The sequence below is a fragment of the Emys orbicularis genome, chromosome 3, assembly GCF_028017835.1.
Source record: "Emys orbicularis isolate rEmyOrb1 chromosome 3, rEmyOrb1.hap1, whole genome shotgun sequence".
NCBI classification, from domain to species: domain Eukaryota; kingdom Metazoa; phylum Chordata; order Testudines; family Emydidae; genus Emys; species Emys orbicularis.
In genome coordinates this window covers 120,369,634-120,394,995 of record NC_088685.1, presented here as the reverse complement: position 1 = coordinate 120,394,995, position 25,362 = coordinate 120,369,634, and the positions used below count along the sequence as shown (strand labels likewise).

General features: G+C 40.9%; 1 protein-coding gene across 4 annotated transcripts in view; it reads right to left on the bottom strand.

Moving 5' to 3' along the window:
* Nucleotides 1–25,362, bottom strand: part of TIAM2 (TIAM Rac1 associated GEF 2) — a 115,911-nt gene that overhangs the window by 51,552 nt on the left and 38,997 nt on the right. For 2 of the 4 annotated variants that reach the window (XM_065401211.1, XM_065401212.1), the window contains exons 8-13: nt 24,347–24,418; nt 17,981–18,148; nt 15,383–15,487; nt 14,768–14,846; nt 13,006–13,098; nt 11,618–11,878 (exon numbers count right to left, since the gene is read on the bottom strand). In XM_065401211.1, coding sequence (XP_065257283.1) covers nt 11,618–11,878; nt 13,006–13,098; nt 14,768–14,846; nt 15,383–15,487; nt 17,981–18,148; nt 24,347–24,418 — 778 coding nt within the window. Of the gene's footprint in view, nt 1–11,617; nt 11,879–13,005; nt 13,099–14,767; nt 14,852–15,381; nt 15,488–17,980; nt 18,149–24,346; nt 24,419–25,362 lie in introns of all 4 variants that reach the window. The other 2 variants (XM_065401213.1, XM_065401214.1) reach the window with 2 other exon arrangements.

Here is a 25,362-nt window from a genome sequence, read left to right as displayed (position 1 = left end):
TGGCTAATCATCCAATGAGAAAACAAGGTGTCCTTTATGGCTTCTTGCAACATTGTGTCTGCAAAATTTTTGTGCAAAACATCTTGTGTCATACCAGTTTATGTAAGATGTGTTGGCCCATACGTTGAACGCCTACTGGCTTTGCTCCAGTCAGCAACCTACTTCAGCAAGTTATTTTCTGTGGCTCCTTTGCAGTGTGTTCCAACTTTGCATGACTCCATGCTTTTTTTTTTTTTAAACCAGCATGTTCAACTTTCTGCAAAAATGTTCATTTTCAAGTTAGAACAGAGTCTTTACGTAAAGTCTTTTCACACTCCTTGATGGTTCTATCTTTATTTAATGCAGCAACATGAAGTCATTTGATTCATTTCCTTGGGCAATCACCAATATGTGATAATTAATGAAATCATACAAAACAGTTGTATACACCTCTGTAACAGTACCTGATGAGTCCCTACACCTCAGTGACAAGGTTAGTCGGATCACTTCACATGTGAAACTTTCTCTGTGCAACTGCCAACCATAAGATAATCAGTCCTTATGGTCATTTAAGTCTAATACTATTTTGATTGGTTTACCTTAAAGATTGGCTTCTCAACATGCCTTTTGGATGTATCAGCATCTTCAATACAAAACAAATAACTTGTGAGATATACCTTTTTTTAAAGAAGAGTTGTATCTGTCTATATCTATATATCTTACTGATCACATTTCTATTTAAAATAGGCAGCATGGTCCAAACTATTTACAATATATTGTCATCAAGCTGCTTAGGCAACAAAACTTCCTCAAACTGAAGGGGTCTGTTACTTAATGCTTTAAATGGCTTTATAGTTTTCTGACTGGCAAGGCAAAATGAAGCACTATACTCAACTTGACGGCATTTCTCGGTTTGTCTGTCTGTAACACAGTAAATTTTGAATACTACATCCAATCAGTTCCAACAATTTGGGAATATTCTAGGCAACAATGGGCAAAACCCTATTGATTTTGGTAAAAACTAGAAACTGGAAAAGCCACTAGCACTTAAAAAAGGTTGCAACCTTCCTATGAAAGCCACCTAATACAGCTGAGGGGCAGTTGCTTAACCAGCAGGGGGAGGCAGAGAGAGAGGAGCGTGAAGGAGACTTCATTTCTTCCTTACTCCATGCATCCTGCTTCCCCAAAGCCTATTCCATGGATGGGGGAGAAAGGGCACCAGCCATCTGCCCATCCCTTTGAATCTAAGAGGGTAGAAAGATACTTAAAGGGGGGGAGGGAAAAAAGGAGAGATCCCCTATGCCAGGGGCTGTGTGTGACTGTGGAATCCTGAGCTGAGGAGGGAGGGAAATAGGGGAACACACACAGCCCTCGGAATGGGGTGGGGGGACAGCAGGAATGGGGTGGGGGGACAGCAGGAATGGGGAGACGCATGGAAACAATAGACAGTCATCAGGAGCCCACTGGCTAAAAGGAGAACTAAGATGAGAGTGTGTTGTTAGCCTGGAAGGTTTTAATGACTGCAATCTGGGATAGACTTCATCCATTCTGAAAAGGCATTTGCACTGAAAAATGTGGGTAACTCACTGAGCTTGGCCTATGTGAAAAGGTAGTGCATGACCCTCTAATGATATTCTATCAAATATTATAGCATGATCTACTATATCTCTACTATGAATTTACAGATGCTCCCTGGGTTATGCAAACCCGACTTATGGAAATCTGGAGTTACGGAAAAAGTTCCGTAAGTTCCGTAAGCTTTTTTTTGGGGGGGGGGAGGGGTGCGTAATTGTCGGAGATACGTTCCCAACTTACGCAAGGCGTTCCGGAACGGAACGCTTGCGTAAATCAGGGAGCTTCTGTATGGCCATAAAGCATATAAAATAGGGGGGAAAAGATAGGAAGTTACTTCACACTTTAGCAAGAATCTGTGGTTAAGCCTGGACAGTCAGCTGTTGTAGTTACTCAACCTACATACAGTTCCTCTGAATGAAACACAGAACTGCTGCTGCTTGACATATTTTAAAAGTTTAGGCCTAAATTATGGCAAGGATTCTGGCCTATGTCTGGATATATGTAACATAGTTATAAGCAGCTCCATATATTCTGTATCATTACTACACAGGATTTGGTAGTGTCCAAGAACTGGCCTGTATGCCCCATGCAGTCCCATTGGGCCAAATTAACTCCTAGTGTAATTCCATTTATTTGAACGACATTATATCAGGAATTAATAATTTGGCCCATTGTCTTTGCTGGGGGTAAATCAGGGAGCAGTTGTTGTAAATGAACAGAGTTATCTTACAAAAGAAAAGTTCAACAGAGTTGAAGGCCTGAACTGATTTACAGTATAAACAATCTTTTAATGTACACAGCACATATTTAACAAGAAGTTAACAAGACAGTTTGTCTAGTGCCAGCAGGAACTCATTAAACCACTACTCATGGGAGCTGAAAAACCCCCTGCATTACAACCTATGCACTAGGCAACAAGTGCTTCTATTAACCCATTTTATGAGAGGCAAATGAAAGTATACACTTCCTTGGAATTAATGTTTACCACCCTATACTACATGCCACTTCATTGTCATAGGCTAAAACTATCACACGACATCTAGAAGGGTACAAAATTAAGACATCTGTGTGAACCGGTTAAAGAAAGTTCAGGATGGGCAGCTGGTGCAATGCACACTGTTCTCTAAAAGAACAGTTGATACATATATTAAGTCTGTATACTCCTCTGACAAGAGGCCATAATGCTTATTGTCACATTTGAAAAGCTTGTCTATGAAGCATATGGAGAAGGAATTAAAGTGGACAAAAAGACTGATCCTCTATATTGTCTCCTCTATATAGTCATGCCAAAAAGAGAAGGACATTTTTCTATTTAGTTGCCTCCCTCTTGGTGTGAAGCCACCAAATGCCTGTTAGAAGCAGGCAGGCAGTAGACAGCAATATGTATATGCTTGTGAAACTAAACTCCTCCGCAGACAGCGGGGCCCTAATCCAAAAGGAATCTTGGGATTCTCATGATTAAAAAAAAAGAAGTTACTCACTTTGTGCAGTACGATGGTTCAAAAAAAGAAGACGTTACACTTCGTGCAGTATGATGATTCTTCGAGATGTGTGTCCCTATGGGTGCTCCATTGTAGGTGACACCCGAGCAGTACCCCTTCTGAAGGGTCTGGACTTCGGAGTCAGTTGTAAGCACCATGCTGCCGAAGATGACATCGGAGATGCAGTGCCCATTGATTGCATAGTGTTCTGTGAAAGTGAGGACTGACGCCCATGTTGCCGCTCTACAGATCTCGGAGATAGGGACATCCTTGAAGAAGGCGATGGATGAGGAGATTGACCTTGTGGAGTGTATACAAATGGCATCTGGAGGGGTCACATTACAAACTTGGTAACAATGTCTGATACAGTTCGAGTCCCACTTGGAAAGTCTTGGGGCTGATATTGCTGAACCCTTTGATCTTTTCACCAGAGAAAAAAGCCTAGGGGACTTCCTGAAGGTCTTTTTCCTGTCCAGGTAGAAGGCCAAGGCTCTCTGGACAAGCAGGGTATGCAATATAGCCTCCCTGATGTCTTGGTGAAACTTTGGGTAGAAGATTGGAAGGTGAATCAACTGATTCATGTGAAAGTGAGAGGTTACCTAGGGATACATTTTGGATGCGGTCTGAGTGTAACCTTGTCCGGAAAAAATACCATGTAGGGAGGATGCACCATCAGAGTTGCTGTCTCTCCTATTCTCCTGGCTGTTTTCATAGATAGGTATGTTAGTGAACAGGTGACCCTGGGTTTGAAGGGGGGCCTAGTCAGTCCTTTCAGTACAAGGTTCAGATCCTATGTGGGGGTAGGAAGTCGAGGTTGAGGGAAGAGGTTTACTATGCCCTTGAGGAACTTTTTTGTTGTAGGGTGTGACAGTACTGAATACCCCTCTACAAGTTGGTGGAAGGCTGTAATAGCCACTAGGTGGACCCTGAGAGAGCTTAGAGATAGTCCAGACTGTTTTAGGATTAAAGCATAGTCTAGGGTATGTGGAAGAGTCATGGATGCTGGGGAGATTTGTTGGGACAAGCACCAAACCTGAACCATTTCTGCAGGTAAGTTCATCATATTGAGGACTTTCTGCTATGTAACAGAACCTCTTGTACCTCTCTTGAACTGGAGCTTTCTAGGTGTTGGAATCAAACAGGAGCCATGCCTTGAGGCGGAAAATCCCCAGGCTGGGGTGTAGGGTACGTCCTCTGTTCTGTGAGAGAAGAAGTGGAACGCCCTGGAGAACGATTGGCAGACACGTCTCAAGCTGTGACAGGTATGGTTACCACGTCTGTCTTGGCCAAGTAGGAGATATCAGAATGATATGAGCACCATCCCTTTTTATTTTCAGCAGGACCTGCAACAACCGGGGAAACTGAGGGAAGGCGTAGAGAAGGTCCCCGTCCCAGGGGAGGAGGAAGCATCACATAAAGAAAGAGTGTTGTCCGATCCCTGGTCTGGAGTAGTAGCATTGACACTTTTTGTTCACATGAATGGCAAATAGATTTGTAGACAGTGTCCCCCATCATCTGAATGGGTCGCGAAGTACTGACAGGTGCATCTCCCATTTGTGGTTGTGTGGGAATTTGTGACTGAGACTGCCCGCTATCAAGTTTTGTGTACCTGGGAGGAATGCCATGGACAGTATAACATTGTGGGAGATGCACCAATTCCATAATCTCATTGCTTGTGCTCATAGGGAGGGGGATCTGGCTCCCCCCGCCAATTGATGTAGTACATACAAGCAATGTTGTCTGTCAGGATCGTTGTGTGTGATCCTGTGATAAGTGGGAGGAAATAGGCACAGGCATTCCTGACTGCTCTCAGCTCGAGACTGATGTGGAGGGATATCTAGGCAGGTGACCATTTGCCTTGCGTCATGAGGCCAATTAGATGCGCACCCCACCTTATGAGTGATGCGTCGGTGGTGAGGAGCAATAACAGTGATGTTTGTGAGAAGGGGATCCCTTTGTAAACATTAGCTGGGACCTTTCACCAGTTTAAGGAGTTTTTCATCCTGGTGGGTAGTGACAGCAGTTTATCCAACTTGTCCCTGTTCAGTCTATAAACCGAGCCGAACCATATTTGGAGACATTGTATGTGGAGCCTGACATGAGGTATCACTGCCACGCCCACTGCATATGTCCCGGGGGCAAAGCCTGGCCGGTATTTGTAGGCCGCTTTCTACGGTGTCTATGAGTGTGACTAAAGATAGGAACCTGTGTGGAGATAAGAGGGCTTTGGCCTGTAATGCATCGAGGCAGCCCCTACGAATTCCTGGCATTGCACTGGAATGGGAGTTGACTTCTTGTATCGTAGTGTCAGTGACTTGGCGAGCCTCCCAGAGAGATCGGGCTCTGAGGAGACAATCGTCCAGGTATGGGTAAATCGTTATCTCTTGAAAGTGTAAATGAGCGGCCACCACTGAGAGAACCTTGGAAAATACCCTCGGGGCCGATAATAGCCCAAAGGGGAGCACTCTGTATTGGTGGTGGTTGTGTCCCAGAGTGAATCTGAGGAATCATTTGTGAGCTGGTAGGATCGAGCTCTGAAAATAGGAGGTCCTGGAGGTCGAGGGCTGAAAACCAGTTTCCCTGTTCCAGTGCTGGAATGATCGTCGATAAGGTGACCATCTTGAATTTTTGAGTCTTGACAAACTTGTTGAGAGCTCTGAGGTCTAGTATTGGTCTCCAACCTCCCTTCTTTTGGGATATTAGGAAATGATGACAGTAGAACCCTTGCCTCATAGATGTTGAGATATTGGTTCTATGGTGCCTAGCTGGAGGAGGCGATCTACCTCATGTAGTAGTAAACTCTCATGAGAAAGGTCCCTGAAGAGGGAGGAGAAGGGTATTGTGGAGGGGGTAGGGAGATAAACTGAATGGAGTATCCAGTTTGGACAATCTCTAGGATCCATCGGTCCGATCTTATGTGTTCCCAGGTACTGCGGAACGCTGCCAGTGGTGGCCAAAAGGGGGTGGAACAATGGTCAGCTGTGACAGTTGGAGGGGGGAGTGGTCTAACAGTGCCTTGACCTGCCCATCAAAGTGGTGTTTAGGTGTAGAGGGCTGAGATGAAGATTGTGTGCCAGATGGTTTTCATTTATGGAATTTCCCTTTCTTTCTCTGTGGCTCGTAGCGGCGCTGAGGTTGGTACTGAGGCGCATGTGGTCTATGCTGGAATTGGGGACTAAATCATCTCTTTTGTCCTGGTGTATAGATACCCAGTCACCCAAATGTAGCCCTTGAATCTTTCAAGGTATGAAGGGAGGAATCAGTTTTCTTGGCAAAGAACTTTATGCCCTGAAAGGGAAGGTCCTCAACCACGGACTGCATCTCTTTTGGGAATCCCAACAAATGAAGCCATGATGCTCATCGCATCACCACAGCCGTGGAGATAGACCTAGCTGCCGTGTCAGCTGAATCAAGGGAAGATTGCAGTGATGTCTTTGCCACTAATTGGCCCTCCTGGATAATGGCCTTGAATGAGTCACGATGCGTTTCTGGCATCTTTTCAATAATGTCATTCAGCTTTGAGTAATTTATGTAATTGTATTTTGCCGTGAAGGCCTGGTAGTTGGTGATATGAAATTGTAGAGTGGCTGAGGAGTATGCTTTTCTGCCTAACAGATCAAGGAGCTTGCAGTCTCTGTCAGAGGGAGAGGCCCTTGACGGTGGTGGTGTTGACTGAAAGAGTTGACAGCATCCACCACAATGGAGTTGGGTGGTGGGTAGGAGAATAGGAATTCAGATTCCTTAGTGGGGACATGGTATTTTTTGTCTGTCTGCTTGCAGGTTAGGGCCACTGATGCCGGGGTTTGCCACATAGTCTTTGCCAGGTCTAAAATGACCTCATTAATTGGGAGGGCAATCTTTGAGGAGGCTGAAGAATAGAGGATATCAAGGAGTCGATGGTAGGTATTATTGACTTCCTCCAATGAATCTGGAGAGTACCTGCCACCCTCTTTGCCAGTTTCTGAAAGAGAACAAAATCATCCACCAAAGATGGTGGAGAAGGCACAATGGCTTCATCTGAAGAGGAGGAGGATATGGTCCTCGGAGTCTCTTTCTCCTCAGTACCAGCTTCCTGTTCCTCTAAATCTCGAGGTGGTTCCGAAGTGAGTGTGCCTCAAAAGTTCTTGGGCAAGGCTCAGAATTCAAGAGGCACTTTTTTTTTTAATTTTTAAGGGTAAAAATAAAGAAAGGGGGAAAACTACAGCTAGAAATACTATTCTACAACTAGGAGACTAAGTAACTATAGGTGAGAAGATTAAGATGATAGTCTTAACAGACTGCTAATGGCTTCGTCTCTAGCCAAGGGTGGTCAAGAATAAGCTGAGGATGGTTAGCCCACGTGCACTGGCTAGCCTCGTGGCGCTGCCCGAGGGGAGACAGCACATGTGGGGGCCCAACAGACATTGCTACCAAAGTTCTCTGATCAGCAGCGCAGGGACGCAGGCAGACCTACAGTGAAGCACCCATAGAGACACTACTCGAAGAATAAACAACATTCAAATGCATGAAACACAAACAAAAGACACAGGAGCAAGGTAATTTCTTCAGGAAGAACTACATTATGTGAATAGCAACAAAGAGTCCTGTGGCACCTTATAGACTAACAGATGTATCGGAGCATAAGCTTTCATGGGTGAATACCCACTTCGTCAGACGCATGTTAACTTTGGGGTAATTTTATATATTTTCACCTCAAGGCAGTGTTTTACAAAAAGTCATTAGTGTAAGTGAGGAATATTTCACATATTTACTGAAAGCTCTGAATCAACAGATGGAGGGAGACAGAAAGAGACGTGGGCTGCTGTGAAACTGGCAAAAGCCAGTGCTTCAGTCAGGGTCTGCTACCGGAAGCAATGAGTTTACCAGCTTGAAGTTCTTCCAACTCTTTGTCTCTCTTTTTCTCTATGCTGTTATAATGTGAGACATACAAGACTGAGAATGAGAAATGCTTTGGATCAGGTGAGGTTTCTGTAAGGGTTACTAGATAGCCATCTTGGTTTATCCCCCTGTCAATCACTCTGAGTTTTCCCCATTTCCTCCCAAACACCCATGAGCTGGACTCAAATGATCTTTCTGGTGGAAGTTCAATAGGAGCAGGGCTACCTGATCTTTATTAGAGAAGAATAATTAGCCTCTGAAGAAGTCAAGAGGGGGACATCCCTCTTGAAGGTATTTATCTGTCTAGGCTAGGGTGAACAGATGTCCCAATTTTATAGGAACAATCCCTATATTCGGGGCTTTGTCTTATATAGGTGCCTATTACCCTTCAATCCCGGTCCAAATTTTTCACACTTGCTTTCTGGTCACCCTAGTCTAGGCATTTATGCTACACCTTGTTATCTGAGTGTCTGTATGGCAAACTTGAATTTGAGGTAATGAAGATCTTGAGATATTGTAACAACAAATCATTTCCTGAAAACTGCTGTGCAATAGAGATTTAAACCTATTCAAATCAACCTCTGTTTGTAGCTCATACTTCAAATGTCAGCAGAAGAGTCATAATTACAAAAATAGACACACTAAACACTAGCATACATAGTATTCAATTCTTGTCATTAACTCTGCTGTTTATTTCTCCAACATCTACACCATGTTGAAATGGAAAAAGTCTATATTTTCCAAGATAGGAAAAATTCCATCCTAATTCCCTCATTTTTATTACTTCTTTACAAATATTTGTTTAACTTCCTTAGGACAGAGAACTAGGTGCAAATTTAGTTGCTCAGCTAATTGGGTTTTCAGTGTTTCATTTGATTTCTTTTCCAGTATAAACAGGTGGCTCAGCAGCAAGTGCATGCTGCCACATGGGAAGTCAGATTATAGGATTGGAGAGGCTGTATACACTGCCACAGCCGAGTTCTGGTCTCCTGAAGGAAACGAATCACTCTTATAGAAAACTGAACTCCCAATGACTGTTTTTTAGCAGTGGAAAACCAATCACTTATCTTCCCTTTGCTAAGAGTTGCCAGATTTTGACATAAGGTAAAAATGACATGTCTGCAATGCAAGGGATTAGGTAGGAAACTGCATTCATCATAAAGACACTAAGGAATTACAAGCATAAAAATGCAAACTCAGACAAACCCTTATCACTAAAGCTCTATGAAGTTAGTGTTTTTCAAAAGATTACTTTATAGTAACTTCTGCTTCATTATAGGCCAGATGTTGATACCCAGCATGACTAAAGGTAGGTCTACACTTACAGCAGTGTGTAGAGGATAGGCACTGCACACCCAGCTAGCACGGGTATAAATAGGAGTGTAGGCAGTGAGGCGCCGTACACACCTGAACTTCCAGGTCAGACGCCTTACCTACCTGAGCACTGCCTCCCACATCTCCTTGGTTTTAACTCTGGCTCTGATACTGTTAGCCTGGGTGATATTAATTGAGTCACTTAGACCACAGTTTTCCAAGGTGGCTTCTGATTTTTGATGCCTCGATACTATAAAGGAGTCTCTGGCACCCAAGCCTGGGTTCAGACTATTACACCCAAGTTATTTTTAAATAAAAAGAGAATACAAGGATGAAACCCATTAAGATTACCTGTTAAGTCAAAGTAGTGCCACTTTCTTTTGTTTCCACATGAACTGAATTAGATGACAGACTTTCTCACAGAGCTTGAGTTAGAACCATTTCTCCTTCTCTCCCCCCTCCCCCCATTTCAAGGTAAACGAGTCTGCCTTAACTGCTTTCTTAATCAGATAAGTATATACATTTTAGTGCCTATACTCTAGCAATATCTTATTATAATGGAATATCTTGAGATTAACAGAAGTTGCAAATTTGTCTCTGAGAAATAATGAATCTGGTGAATGGACACATACGTTTATTATATTGAATACTCCAGGTAATGCTGGCCGTAATATCAAACCAACAAGCTGAGTGATGGCCCTAACATAACTAATTAATTAGTTCCATCATAATTTTTGTTTTATGACACTAACTTTTATATGCCAGTAGTAAATTTAATGGTATTTTAAATTGAACTACGGCCCCTGAGAGATGCTACTGACGGTATCGCAAATCTTGTAATCATATATTTTTTTTAATTTCAAAGATGACCTAATAAAGTTACTTTATAATTAAATCAATCCTATCAACTTCTCCTTTGTGATTTTTTTATTCTTTTTTTAAATCATGCCAAGATTAAAGATCAGAAAACACTTGCCACCACAATTAAGCACAAAGATGACTTCCTCTCCCTCATGCAGCAATGAACCTGATCTAGGTTTCCTGTGGAATTTTAATAGCATCCTCCAGAGGTATAAAGAGGGAATTGCACCTTTTTTTCCCCACCATTCATGATACACTGAGTTAAATCTGCTTATATCTTACACACACAATTTTCCAGGGGAGAAAATTTCCCCGAACTGCTTGAAATATAATCTTAAAACCATGTTGACATCACAAAACACATTTCTTCCAACACAGCAGGGCAGTCTCAAAACACAGTGACGTTTATATTGCTTGTTTGTGATGTGGCATTTGATAGAATGGGTCAGTTCACAAAATGCCAAGTCCTGCAGTGCCCACTCACTCCTATTTAGACAAAAAAGTCCATGAGATGATAGGTAAAACTGCCATTGGCCTGCCACGGACAATGGGGGTGGGGGGAAGAGAATGCTTGACAGAGCTCAATAGTGCTCTAGGGGCATGATCCAGCTCCCAGTGAATCAATGGAAAGGCTCCCATTGACTTCTATAGGCACTGGCTCAGACCCAAGGGGAGTGTGCCCACTGCTACAACCCTTGAGGGTGTGCAGCATGTACGAGCTGCCTTCTACTAGCTGGTATGGCAGAAAACAGGATCATACACTCACCTCCTTCCTGTCCATTTATGGGTGTCCATGATGCTGGCCAGGAGCAGTCCTAGCACTAAGGATCTTTGCACTCTCCCAATCTTGTTCACCCATGCAGAATACAGCCACAATCTCACCCTCACCCCATACATTTAGCATACTTCCTATATCTGATAGTTAGTATGACAATAAGATTGAGAAATTCAAAGAGAAGGTAGCTGGAGAATCACATTGAAAGTGTCTCAAGGTAAAAGATACATTTATATCAAGTGGATACCTGTATTCTACTGGAATGCATTAAAGAAAACACTGATTGGTGGGGAAGGCTGCTGTAAAATGTCTCCATTTTCAGCTGATTACTGTTATTATTTTCATAGTGCCCTAAATGTACATGGTAAGTTGCGCAAATGAAGTATATTAAAACATACAGCAAAACTCCTGCCCCTAAAAGCGACACCATTTCAACTTTTGATGCTCACATATGGTTATAATGGGTAGCCTTGACACTGCAAAACATAATTACTGGGATGATTCAGTGGAACAGGTTAAAAGAACATAATTTTCCTGCAGAAATGAGCATTTTCTGTTTCATTGCTACTCTCAGGAAATCACTATAATTACAGAAATGCATGAAATTTAAATGGATTTTACACAGTTTGTATCTGGATTTTTCTCTTGTAGCATGAGGATAATTTTTTTAAATGGATAAAAAAAGAAAAACTAGTTTTAAAATAACTGTCTGGCCGGGGAAAAAGTAATACAATCATCATCATCATCTCCTCACCATTTGCAGTGTTCTTTTTGAAATTATCCAGAAATTCTTCCAAGAGCTGTGACTGGTTAGGAGGGGGTAACAAGCTTTTCGGGTCCCTGGAAATGTCACCATCTGACCACGACGTACATAATGCTCGCTTAGGGCCATAATGACTTGCTCTCACCGTGAGCGTGACACTTCTCTCAGAAAACAATAACTCCATCTGCCTGAGGTCAAGATCAGAGACAGCCTCTCCGTTTATCATCAAGATTTCATTGCCCACTCTCAACCCTAGGAGAATGAGAAAGGAAAGAAAATAAGAAGGGAATTCTGGAGCGCTGATGAACAGGGCTACAAAATAAATTATATTGCATTTTGATTATATATATTTTTATACAAATGACCTAATCCTGCAGTTATCCCACTGGAGTCATAGGGAGTTTTGTGTGTGTGCCATGACTGCAGGATTGGCTATTTGTTTTGCCACCTATAACATGGCTGTTTCTACTCAAAGGCTAAAGCAGGATGACTCTGACATGCAACTTTAGAAAAGGGTATGATAGAAGAATCAAACAGACTCTCAGACCACGAGTTCATTTTAAGGTGGCTCTCAACATCCTGAAAAGCCTATAGGCAAAATAACTCTTATTTTAGGATCCCAGTTCAGGAAACACAAGGAGCTTTATCAGGCTGATTTGTTCATTCTTGCAAAATTGCAACAGGGAAATCTAACAAGTAAGGTTTTTATGGGAGAGTTCAGTTAGATCCAAATAGTGGCAACTTGTACATTTTAGGATCAGCAACAACCAGTTGGCCACTGCACTCCAGATGACTAAAGGAACAATTCTCCCCTTCCTTTGCAGATGGTCCCAAACACAGCAGAATTGATGTGGTTCAGCAGTGTGGAGGGGAAGGTGAGATCTTAAGAGGCTGATGAGAAGACGTATAATCCATGAGCACCACAAAGTAGAGAACTTCAGTGATACCCTGCAATGTAATGCAGAAGGTAGTTCTTTGGGAGCCAGCCTTTTGCATACCACTGCTTGTTGCAGGCAAATGGGAAGCTAAAAGCCGTGGAGGTTAATTCAGCCATGGAGGTTCCACCGTGTGAGGTGGAGAATTTCTCTCTTCTGTCCCTGTACAGATCCCAACATTTAGTGTGGGGGCTAGGAGCAGATTTTGCCCCAAGTGTAGACAAGCATTCTTTTCACTTCACCTCTCGTTAGAAGGGTTCCTCAGCCACTTTTTGTAAATTATCTTACCTAGCATCATCTACTGTACATGGCGATCAAGCAAGAAGACCAAGGGTAGTAGAAGCAACGAACCATTTTCAGGCCATTTTAAAGCTCCCTAAAGTTTGCTACTTAATAAAAAGTAATTAAAAACGTAACAGTGGTTAGTACAGCCATGACACAAACCTTCTTTGTAAGCCAGTCCATCTGGAAGGACATCACTTATGAATATATGAGTAAGATGCTGGTTTTCAACAACTTGAGCTGTGACTGCAAACCCTGGAATTAAGAAGAAAGATGGTTTTACCCTTACCACTTGGTCTGCTTAAAACAACAATCAGGTGAATTTCTGGTCAGGTATTTCTCATTTAGTTTTGTATGTTCAGTAGATTTAATCTACATAATCAAAGGGAGGTGACATTCTCACTCCCAACTTGTATATACACACGCCTATGCAGACCCACACCCTAAGGACAAATTCTCTCATGTAAATTTCTTTACTCTTAAAAGCAATGTAAATAGTTATTATGAGATATTTTATTGTTTTTCCAAGTAAGCCTGATATAGCTTTTCAATAACACAGATCACCAGATCCAGTGAAGGTCTATAAAATACTTTGACAAATATTGTGAGGATTTTATATGATTTCTTGTAAAAACTGGGAGAGAACAGTGTCTGAAGACATGCAAAAATTATGTGTGTTTATAACCCATTTTTGTGTACAACTGACACAATCAGGATCAGGCCCCCATTCTGATGGATGCTGTACAAACATTAAAAAAAGAAAAGAAAATAAGTCCTTGCCCCGAAGAACTGCCCCTCAGCCGCTGTTTCCTTTCTCTAGCTGAGAATGCTTGACACAAAGAGGTGGATGAGATCAGAAGTCAGCATGATGGAAAAGGAGTTCTTCTGCAATACCATGAGAATTCTCCATTTTGTTCCTCACACACAGATTTCTGGTCTCAGTCCCTGACTCAAAGAGACTATAATCTCAGACCCAATCCAACTCACATTAGAGATTATCTACATGGTGTGTTAGTCCACACTAGAGGGTCATAAATTCTAGTGTGCACTAGCATGTTGTATGTTAATTAGACCCTGTGGATTCTGCTAGCACAGACTAAAAATTCCCTAGTGAGTGTTACTGTAATACTTTTTGAAACAAGACTACATTTACAGGCACACTGGAACTTTTAGTGAGAACCAGCAGGGTCCGCCCAGGCCAATTAGTGTGCAACACACTACTACATGCTAGAATTTACACCTCTCTGATGCAAACTAATGCACCATGGTGACATGCCCTTAAAATCAATGGAAAGACTACCTTAGTGGGAATGAATTGACCTGAATGGGAGTGAATCAGGACCCCAATTTTATTTTTTCTGTTCCAATTTTCCTTCTACAGTATTATCTTCCTTCCTTTTTTCTCCACTGCCTTGCTCATTCTTGTTAATTGAATGACTAAAGTCCACATTTCACAATGAGCAAACATAAGGATATTCTTTGGCGTTACCTCCCACCGGGAAAAGAAGCCAGTTAAAATTTCTGTCGAGTTACAGCCTGTTGGCACAGGGTCAAGAGAATGTTTTGCTGCCAAAAAGGAAATCATATTTTGAGAGTAGAGGCTGGGTATTTCTGTTTAGTTGAGCATGAGAAAGTTGCCTGCCAACTCTTCAGCAGCTCTTTTACTGGCTGGTCAATGAAGTGGCAGGGGGAAGTAAGCCTTTCACTTGCCCCCCCCAAATGCAGGAGTAAAAAAAAAAAAGTCAGCAATTCTCGGGTCTTATTTAAAGTGCTAACTTGTGCACTTTGCAGACTTGTCATACTGAACAGGTACTGAACCAAAAGTTGCCGTCAAAGAGAAAGCACGTGGAAGGAAAAATTAAGCTTCAAAAAGAACAAAGAAAATAAAAGGAAAATCATTGGGAGGGATTTTACTAAAACTTACCAAAATCAGGTATATTCTCAGTCTTAGTAAGATGTACATGGTAAACATTTAAAGGAAAAATTTCTATTTCATCGTATATCTGTTAGAGAGAAAACATCACAAGTTGTTAAACTGTGAAACTGTAGGACTGCAAAAGCCAAAGGTTCAATATTTCATGGAAATCAGTATCATTTTAATTATTAAAAAAAAATAAGCTGCATTGTTAAATAATCCATTAACAAAGGGCCAGATTCTGCTACCTTTACTCACATTAGAGAAGTGTGTTATGCTGCAAGTATCACTGAACTCAGTGGGACTAACTGTGGAATAAGGTATTACCTAATGGGTGAAATTCACCCATGTGCAGAGCACCAGCACTAGGCCTAGGCACCATTAAGTCCCACTTAAACCCTCAAAATAGTGCTTAAACCAAGGCTTAAGTGATGCCCTAGATCTCTAGTTCTGTGCACATGGGCGAGTTTAACTCACTGTGAGTAAGGGTAGCAGAATACAGTCTGTGATAGTGATCTAATCTAAAAATCCCATTTTGTATCTAATTCACAAACATTTATAGAGTATAATTTAGCTGTGGCTACAAATATCAAGAAGTTCTTATCTAAAATTAGTCAAACTTGCCTGATCTTGTATGTATTCATATGCTTCAGGAATACAATACTCAATGTTTTCATCAACTAATCTTCTAAGTTGTAGACCGTAGTGTCTTGGTTCCAGCTGCCTCATCTAAGGGATGAAAAGAACATATTTGAAATTCATGATTTATTAACAGAATCCCAGATGTCAAAGAAGCCACACACACACAGCCTTTAGAAGTTAAGCAAAGGCAATCTTCAACAAGTTATTTTCTAAATGGTTTTGTGGTGTATTGTCTGTATTGCCTAGATGATACGGTTCCAGCTCACATCAGTGTGATTTTCAGTTTCTTGTAAGGATACTCAGGAAACACTTGCATTAACATTACATCTTGGCTGTTAGATTAACCAAGCATCATTATGTGTTTTCAAATAAACTTAGAACTCTGTTCTGTCCTTTTGAACTTGCACACATCTTCATCATTTTCTATGGCTCTTCTGCGCGGCTCAGTTCTGCGCATAAAACAGATGTGGAAAACATAAAACTGATGTGGAAAATGCATATGCATATACAGGCTCTTAGGAGAGAGGGATTTCCTAAGGGATTGCTTTTATTGCACTTTTTACTGCCAGGTTTCATCTATCATCAGTGAGTAACACCTACTTTTCACCATATGTAGTCGAAGTGAAAACCTAATATCTGCAGGAAGTCAAAGGGGAATGGGAATATTCCCTAAGGATACTAGCCTAAAAGAGATGAGCCACTGGTGAGTCAGTCTCTTAAATTTAGCTCGCTGCTGAGACTACTGCAACAAATCTTGCATTTCAGAATTAATAGAGCAATGTTTCAGAACAGAAGGCATCTCTGCATCCATTAAGGTCATTTCACCTCTCTGTTTAACAAGCCTCTGAAGCTTGTGAAATCTTAATCCACCGAGGAAGGATTGTTTAGCTGAACATTTCATTATGTGTAACAGAATGTATAGGTAATGTGTGCACTGTATTCTAAATAATTATATTAAAATGTATATTCTCACTCGGTGTGTTATGCAAAGTTTTAGGTATGCAGAATACAAATGAGTGAAAACCATCAAAATATGGTTGAGAAAAAAAATTAATAAATCAGACGTTACCCCCAAACCCAGACTTTTAAACAATGTGTTGTGTTGTGTTAAAGAATGAAGATTCCTTACCCTCACCAGAATGGAATGGCAATGTAAGAAGGAGAGAGTGACAGAAAAGATGTAGCAGAAAGGAGTCAGTGTTAGACTTCTTATGAAAAAGTTTACATACAGAATAGAAAGAAAAGATAAAACAGAAAAAGGTTTAATTAAAAGAAAACATTAAAATAAAGTAACTTACTATTAGACTACTGAAGTGATACAGGCATAACAAAACAGCATTTTCTACAGACAGACAAACATTTTGGAGCAGTGTAGTGAGAAACACAAGTAATTTACTTTTAAACTTGATTTTATAGATCTATATCTCTGTTTCTTTTAGCAGGGCTTCTATGTGTTACATTATCAATCCATTTCCAAATGTTTCAGTTCTGTCTTGCCATCTGGTGGTCACACCAAAGTCTTGTAGGATAATAGCCTAGCCCTTCTTTCCTAAAATGTAGCTCTTTTGCAAATGGTGGGGATTTTTAAAATGAGAGTTTTTCCCCAAAATTTATTGTTTTATTCCATTATAATTTGAAAATGGTTTGATTCACAAATTCAGAGAGTCAAGTTCAATCTGTTGGCACAAGTGATGATTAACACCCTACATTATTTTTGGTGTTGTGAAGGCTCTGGTCATGGCTCCACAGTTAATGCAGAGTTCTATTTTGCCTTTAAGCAGTGATTCAAACTCTTTGTTTTGCATGAAAACTACAGCGTATCCTCCCCAAACTTACAGCACCTACTCTGAGAATTTTTTGAGAATGTATAAGTAAATCCATTAGTTAGTTTATTAATTAAAAACACTAGGTCCTTTAAGAAATTAACGTCTGTGTCAGTCTTTTCTTTGTCCCAAATAATCTTATCAATGGAATATTGCAGACACTTCAAACTTTCCATATAGTTTAAAAGAACTAAAATCTTACAGAGTCTCTATTTGAAGAAATTAGGTTCCAATTAAGCAAAGTTATTAATGATTATTGTCTCTAATTGTTATGATTATATAGGCTATAGAATAAGCTCAAGGGAACAGTGTAAGTAACTCTTAAGTGGGGCCATTGTGACATCAGAGGTAACTCAACCAGTTACCACCCTTCCTCTACAGCTAATTTCCATGCAACAATTCTATTCATTGTAACGACTCAGTGATATAAGGCAGACTGGACATATGTCAAGAGTTCCCCTGGGTAGTTTAACATGTGCAGCTGTTATTGCTCTTTCAAGATTCTTGACTGCATGCTAGCTTAGGCATCAAAGAATGCCCATTCCACCATTTGAAAGGCCCCCATGACACTGCTGCTTTGGTTCCACTGAGCCTTAAACAGAACTGCCAGAAGTACAGGAAGAACCCTTAAATTACAGGGACACTGGGACTCAGAGACTGGGCTCTCCCTGCTTCAGCATCAGAATAATTAATACACAAGTATAAGTGGTGGCCTTTTAAAGCACACAAGCTGCTTTCAGGTGTGAGAACTCTGTACCTTGCATGCCGAAGACAAAACATCTTCCACTCTGTGTTCTGGCTTGAGAGTTAACGTGACTCCTGGCCTATCACAGAAATGAACATATGTTTGGATTTCCCAAGCGCTCTCTTTCTGGCCACTTTCTGATGCAGAGCAGTAGCTGTTTAAAAATTCATCAACTTGCTGCTGAAAATACGGGAAAAAATTGACAGTACATGGAGATATGGCAATATCAATAATATATTATACTGGAGGTTTGCTACTGGTATGTACTATGTGCATTTAGCAAAGGTATCACAATAAGCTCTTTCCTGTCATAGAAGAACAAATTACGTTACCAGTTCTCATATAATATCACTGACTTTAGTCCAGATTTTGTCTAGAGAATTGATTTCATTATTTCTCTTGCATTCAAATGACACTATTTCACTCACCTATCTCATGTTACTAGTTCAAATTAACTCCTAAGGTGGCAAGATTATACATATATGCACAAATGGAAAAAGGTCTTAAACAGGATTACACAATTATGCCTATGTAAACAAATGAAAAAAGCCTTAAACAGGATTAAACAATTAGTACCGTATTTTATCAAAGACTTTGAATAGATCACTATACAGTAGAACCTCAGAGTTACAAACACCTCGGAAATGGAGGTTGTTCATAACTCTGAAATGTTTGTAACTCTGAACAAAACAGTATGGTTATTCTTTCAAAAGTTTACAACTGAACTTTGACTTAATACTGCTTTGAAACATTACTATGCAGAAGAAAAATGCTGCTTTCCTTTTTTTTTTTTTTTTTTTTTTTTTTTTTAAAAGTACACCTCTACCCTGATATAACGCTGTCCTCGGGAGCCAAAAAAATCTTACTGCATTATAGGTGAAACCGCGTTATATCGAACTTGCTTTGATCTGCCGGAAGTGCGCAGCCCCGCTCCTCCCGGAGCACTGCTTTACCGCGTTATATCCAAATTCGTGTTATATCGGGTCACGTTATATTGGGGTAGAGGTGTAGTTTACGTTTAACACAGTACTTTACTGTATTTGCGGTTTTTTGGGGTTTTTTTTTGGTCTCTGCTGCTGCCTGATTGTGTACTTCTGGTTCCAAATGGAGGTGTACGTGGTTGACTGGCCAGTTCGTAACTCTGGTGTTCGTAACTCTGAGGTTCTACTGTATTTCTAATGAGAAAAGAGGATAATCTAGTCGTCTTCCAGCAGAGGGCACTATGGAGCAAGAAACATCACAGACAACATAGCAGAGGCATAAACTACTCTTGCTATACCCAGTTTAAGATTATATTGTTTGTTAGACAGTGAAGAGTGTGATCTTTCACTACTTAGGCTCAAATTGAAGCTCAATCCAACTTTAAACATGAAATACATCTGGCAAATCACAACCAACTTTCATGTGGAGGTAATCCATAACACAAAGCCATTTTGTATACATTTATACAACCGTTTGATTCATCTTAAATATCCCTTTACTATCTTGCTCATCTTTGCCCTTTCTTCTGTGCCACAATTTATGATTCAAAAGTAACCCACTGAAGGAGAAGAAAAATACACCTACAGCTGCACTGTGTTGAGACTAGACCTTCAACCACTGTATTAGGTGTCAGAACTCTGAGCCAGATTGTGGCTGGCCTCTGCACATGTAAACAATAGAGGGGATTTGTGAGGGAGCACAAGAAAAAGAACCCAACCACAAACAGAGCTTCCAGGACTCTTCTGAGTGCAGGATCTGCTCCATGGTGTGAGCCACATCAAAGTAGGAGGGGAAGCAGAGGTGAGGCCATGACCCTGTCCACTCCCCACCAGCTAGCAAAGCCAGCCATCTATGCAGGGGAGGGGTAACAGTGTGTGCACACCTTTTGTACACTTGGAAACCTGGGAGATGCAATTCTGCCTGGAGCACCTGCAGGGGCCGTGCAGCCCCAGGGGCCCAGTGCAGGGCTGTGATTAAAAGCCACAATGGAATCCTTATAGTGGAGCTGCCTTGGGCAGGGACTGCGTTTCCCTCTCTATTGGCACAGCACCAAACATAATGGCCACACTCAACAAATAATAACAATGTCATTGTTATTCTTGACATGCATGACAATCACGGCAGTAAAAATGGCATATCAAACAGCCACATCAGTGTATTTACCACATTACCCATAAATATAAGTTCCAGCCAGATTAGAAGCCTGAAGCAGGAATTATTTTATAAAGAGCCACATTTTGATGACTTTCAAAAATCATACTTTCCTAGTGGCAAACTACCAGCTAGAAAAATGATACTAAGGGCAGAGTCTCAGCTGGTGTCAATTGTCATGGCTTTACTGTAGACAATGGAACTATGACAATTTATATCTGCTGAGATTCTCCCTCATTGATTGTTGTACCATAATTTGTACAGAACAGTTGCTATATTATAGGATGATAATTCCTCTAGAACTATACTCACATCAGAAAGCACCGAGAAGCCAAGAAGATAGGAATCAACTATGAGCTTCTACAACTGTACAAATGATGAAAAAGAGATAAAGCAAGAAAGACAAATTGCAAGAATTAAGAATCCTGATATCATGTATCAAACTGTTAATTCTCAGTGTGCTTCCTGGAGAGAAAGGTGAAGCAACCCTTTATGTCAACTCAGAGATGCTACTAGCAATTCAATGGTTTGTAATTATCAATTGGATTATTGAAGGGAAATCAGCCCTTCAGTCTGCCCATTATAAATCAATCTCACTACAATCATTGGTGGAGAAAAATTCAACAGAGGAGCAAGATGGGGGAAAACATTATTTAAAGGCATCTTCCCCCGCCCCAACACAATCCCCTTTAAATTATATGATTCAGAGTTTTATTAGCCAACATAAACTGCTAGGGATCCAAAATAATCTGTTTACCATGTATACTGATGCTCAAACATAAGCATTACTAAGGGCCTGATGTGAGGAAAACTTAAGTCTTTCTATATTAAACTACAAACATATTCCTTAGCTGTGGTCAAGATACTGTTGCTTCACCCAAATTTTCCATCTCAGAAACTCTGACATAAAATGAGATTTTTTTTCTGTTATGCCTGCAGTGACTAATACTACAATACTTCATTCATTCCTTGCCACGTAAAGCTACAACAACCCATCCAGTTTTCCAGCAACACGTGCCAGGACTTTCAGACTGTCATACACTATGCCACAGTGTTGCTTGAGGAGCAGTAGGATACTTCATGATTTTCCCATCTTTCTCTGTTTGTTGTCACCATCTTCATAAGCAACACCTCAGAAAAGCTGCCAGGAACACTTCACTACTTGTATTTCACTGCATTCGCCAGGAAGCATCTTATGAAAGGTTTTGATTGTTTTTGAAATTGGCTAATGAAACTGGGTTGACTCCAACCTTAACGGTTTTGAGAGTTATGATGACTCACTTCTGAATTGTAGTACAATTCATCAAAATATCGGGATCTTAAAAAAATGCATAGGCCATATTTTGAACCCTTAAAAAGTCTAGAAACAAATGCCCCACTTTTGCATATTTAGCAGCCATAGGTCTAGATTTGTTATCCCTCTGCTGCCATGAGTAGAAAGGACTCAGATGTAGTGAAGGTAGGTAGCATCAAAGGGCAAAGAAAGACCATAGATTATTCCTTCCTTCCCTGCAACCCCTTCAAAAACCCCTCCATGGGGGCTCAGCATGTTTCAGGTTCTGCCTGTTTGGAGGAGAGGGGCAAGTGGTGCAAGGATATGGCAGGGGGTGTCTGCTGTCTCTCCCTCCCAGCCCTGTGAGAGTATTGTAACCGCATGCGTTTTATTCAGTTTTGGGTTATTCAATGTAGCCCATGGCAGAGTGAATCCCCTGGCCTTGGAGTGGGAAGAGGGGCTAGAGTCAGTGGCTGGCATGAAGGCCATGGCAACATTACTCTTTCAGGAGACATGCTGTCAGGGAGACCTGAGGGAACCAGGAGGCTCAGGTTTAGAGGCCAGAATCCTGTTGTGTCTGGTTTCTATAGCACAGATTTGTTACAATCAATTCTGTGGGATGTGGGGAAGGAGGCAAACCTCACACCACACCCAATGGAATAATTCAGAGGGAATTGTGAGTTCTCTATAGGGGATGATTTGACCCAGAAATCCCATATTATTACAATGTATCGTATGTATACTGCCTATTGAAAAGAAAGGGGTGACTTTCTATAAATATTCCCCCTCCTCCCACAGTATTCAGCAAATAACAGGCATTACACAGCTGAAAGAACAGTTGTTTTTATTGATTTTTTTCATCAAAGAACACATAATGAGTTAGAGATGATTTTCATAGGCACAACAACACTCTAGGGTTTGGTACCATCATTGGGAAAATTCTGTGGTATAACTTTTGCATAATTCTACGGAAATCTATATTTATATTTCTTTATTATCTTGCCACTAAATGAATACTCACAAGAGGGAAGTAAACCATACAGCTCATCATAACTGGAAATTACAGCATAAAAAGCCATGAGCTATAACAAACTTTTCCCAAGTCTCAAATGTTATGTAGCATCAAGAGTTGCATTACAGCTTTTCATTATAGTCATTTCTAAGTGCAATGTTTCATTCTAAATGCAGATTTCATCTAATACTAGGTAGACAAATTCATAGGGAGCATAGTTCTGTGGCATAATTTCTTCTTAGCTCTTTAAAACTTAAAATTACATTAGGGGATGACCTGGTCCAGGGAATGAGAGTGAGTGAAAGGGTAAAGTGGAGAGAAACTATGACTTTTAGTCCAGAGGGATACTCAAGGGAACCAAACTATGCTCTAATCAAAATTAAGCCCTAGAATCCTGATCCTTAGTACTGCAAACCCTCAGAAGGGTTGCACCAGGCATGATTCCTGTGGCTTATACTACTATTACAGCAATCCGTCAACAAATCTGCCTCAATTCTACCAATTGGTTTGGCCCTACATCCTGCTCACACAAAAGCAAGTTTGCATGGAGAGGGCTTTTTCTGTCTGGACTACAAATCCATAAAAAATGGGTTAGCATGGCCAAGCCGCATGGTGCAGCCCCAGACCCCGCTCCCCAACGGGAGCTCGTGGGCTTAAAACGGCCGGATCCAGCCCACAGGCTGTAGTTTGCCCACGCCTGTTCTAACCACTTGGATCAACCTAGTTTACTGACCAAAGGCTAGTCCTGCCCTCTCTCTTTTAAACCAATGAGAACTTCCTTGCCATGCATAGCAGGAGGGGAGTTATAGCAAACAAAGGTCTGCAGCTTGAAAGAATACGAGTCATTTGCTGCCAGTGATTTTAGGCACGCAAATGAATGATAGGCCAGAAGAGTAATTAAGATGTTTTGTAAAAATCTCTGCTTAACAGATGAGAATTAAAAGTATAAGATCACAGAAACAAGCCATGCAAAAACTAAATGTGATCATCTTAATTAGAGGGGAATATTTGTACAAGCCTAAGAAGGGAGAGGAGCTGGAAAGCCCACAAAATGACCCTGATGCCATCCAGATTCTACAGTACATTTTAAGTCCTCATTGTACCTGCAAATACAACTAACATTGAAACAGTAAGGACTGAATTGTGTCAGTTATGCAGTGTACTGCTCTGCTTCAGGGGCAGTGCAGAGCGACGTCACCTCAGAGGAAGAGGGGGGACCGTGCTCTTTTCTGCTCCTAGACAATTGTGCGGCCAGGGTAGAGGTCAGTTCCCCATAACCCTATCTCCTCCCTTCTCCTTTAGAGTGGCTTGCATCCCAGCAGGCACTAAGGAGGAGGATTGTGACTGTGACCAGCCACTACGCAGGCTACTGCAAGTGGGAGAGGGTTCTACTGCCCTCCACCACATCCCCTCCCACATGTACGCTGGGCCAGGCATATTTGGTTCTGTGTCTTTCTACCTGAAAATACAGGCTCTGTAATATTACAGTTTCTTAATCTTTAAATATACAGGTTCTGTCAAACTAATTCTTGGCAAATGGCGAGCAAAAATCCAGTAATAACTTGGTCTAGGCTATCCTATAAAAGCAATGAATACTTCCAAATTAATTAATTGCTGATTCTCTCTTGCATTCGTGCGCTCTCTCTCTCTCTCTCTCTCTCTCTCACACACACACACACACACACACACACACACACACACACACGTACGTACGTAGCAGTGGGGATCAGGATGATATAGGAAGTTTTAGTTAAGGGAAAAGTCTACCTTACACATTTAAAAACCCATGTCGGAGTGGTTTCCCCTAACAGATTATAAATCAAATTGTGGTTCTGTCAACTAATACCAGATGATATTCAATAAAGTTTCTGAAGTAGCTTTTTTCATATACTTATGTGACATCCCTTCAGAACTTTAAAAGTAAATTTAACGATGCAGTACAAAGACTAGCTCATCTTACCTCAGTAGAGTTGGATGATTTCTGGAGTAGCTGTGTGCCTGCAAATCCATTTCCCCCAGTTGAATCAAAAATCTAAATTAAAACAAATGCACAGATAAATAATCAAACAAACAAAGTGCTATGTAACATATAAGGTTAGTTTCCAATACAGCTAAATCTCTTGTGCTTAAACAAAGATGAAAGGTAACAAAATATCATTCCATCAACCAACCAACCTGAGAATAGATTATTTTTGCGACACGTTACCATTTTATTTTGACTAAGAGAATATATTATAACAACATCCATGCTCTCTCCATAGTGAACGCTGCAGCAAGACTCCTCTTATAAGGCCACACACACATTCACGCTCCCTCACTCTTATCTATCTATATATGCTGCTTATATCCACATGATAAGTTGCATTCATCTAGTATCTTCAAGTGGCAAACTAACCCTCTGGCCAACAGTTTCCAGTCCTGGTAGCCTGTGAAATACCACATCATGTCAAATCATGTCACTATTATTTATAGAAACGCTATTCTAAATAAATGTTGTGGTTTTCTAAAACACATTAACTTGGACTCATGGTTGTAAGAGAAGTCTATCTTTATAGAAAGAAGGCTAAACAAGTACCAATAACAAGCAATGGTAGCTGAGTATTATCCACACGTTAGAGATGGGAAACTGAGGCATGGTGAAATTAAGGCTAAAGTTCTCAAAGTGGGGATAAAGCTTACCTAACTCACAGGTGCTGGAAGGCTAAAAAAAAGCCATTCATGATTATGGATACACTCAGTTGCTATGGTGATTAGTGTCATATAGTATCTAGATAGATAGACCTGCATACTTCATTCATGGCTTGTGAGTAATAGGACCAACCCCTGAAAAGGCATATGTAAACAAAACGTAATTTTTAGCTCACTTCTGATATCAGCAAAGTAGGACAATATCAGACACTAACTTTGTTGTTAGAAAGTGTTGGTTTTTGGGTCATCCCCGTTAAATGTCTTAAAATACAGAAGACAATCCCAAAC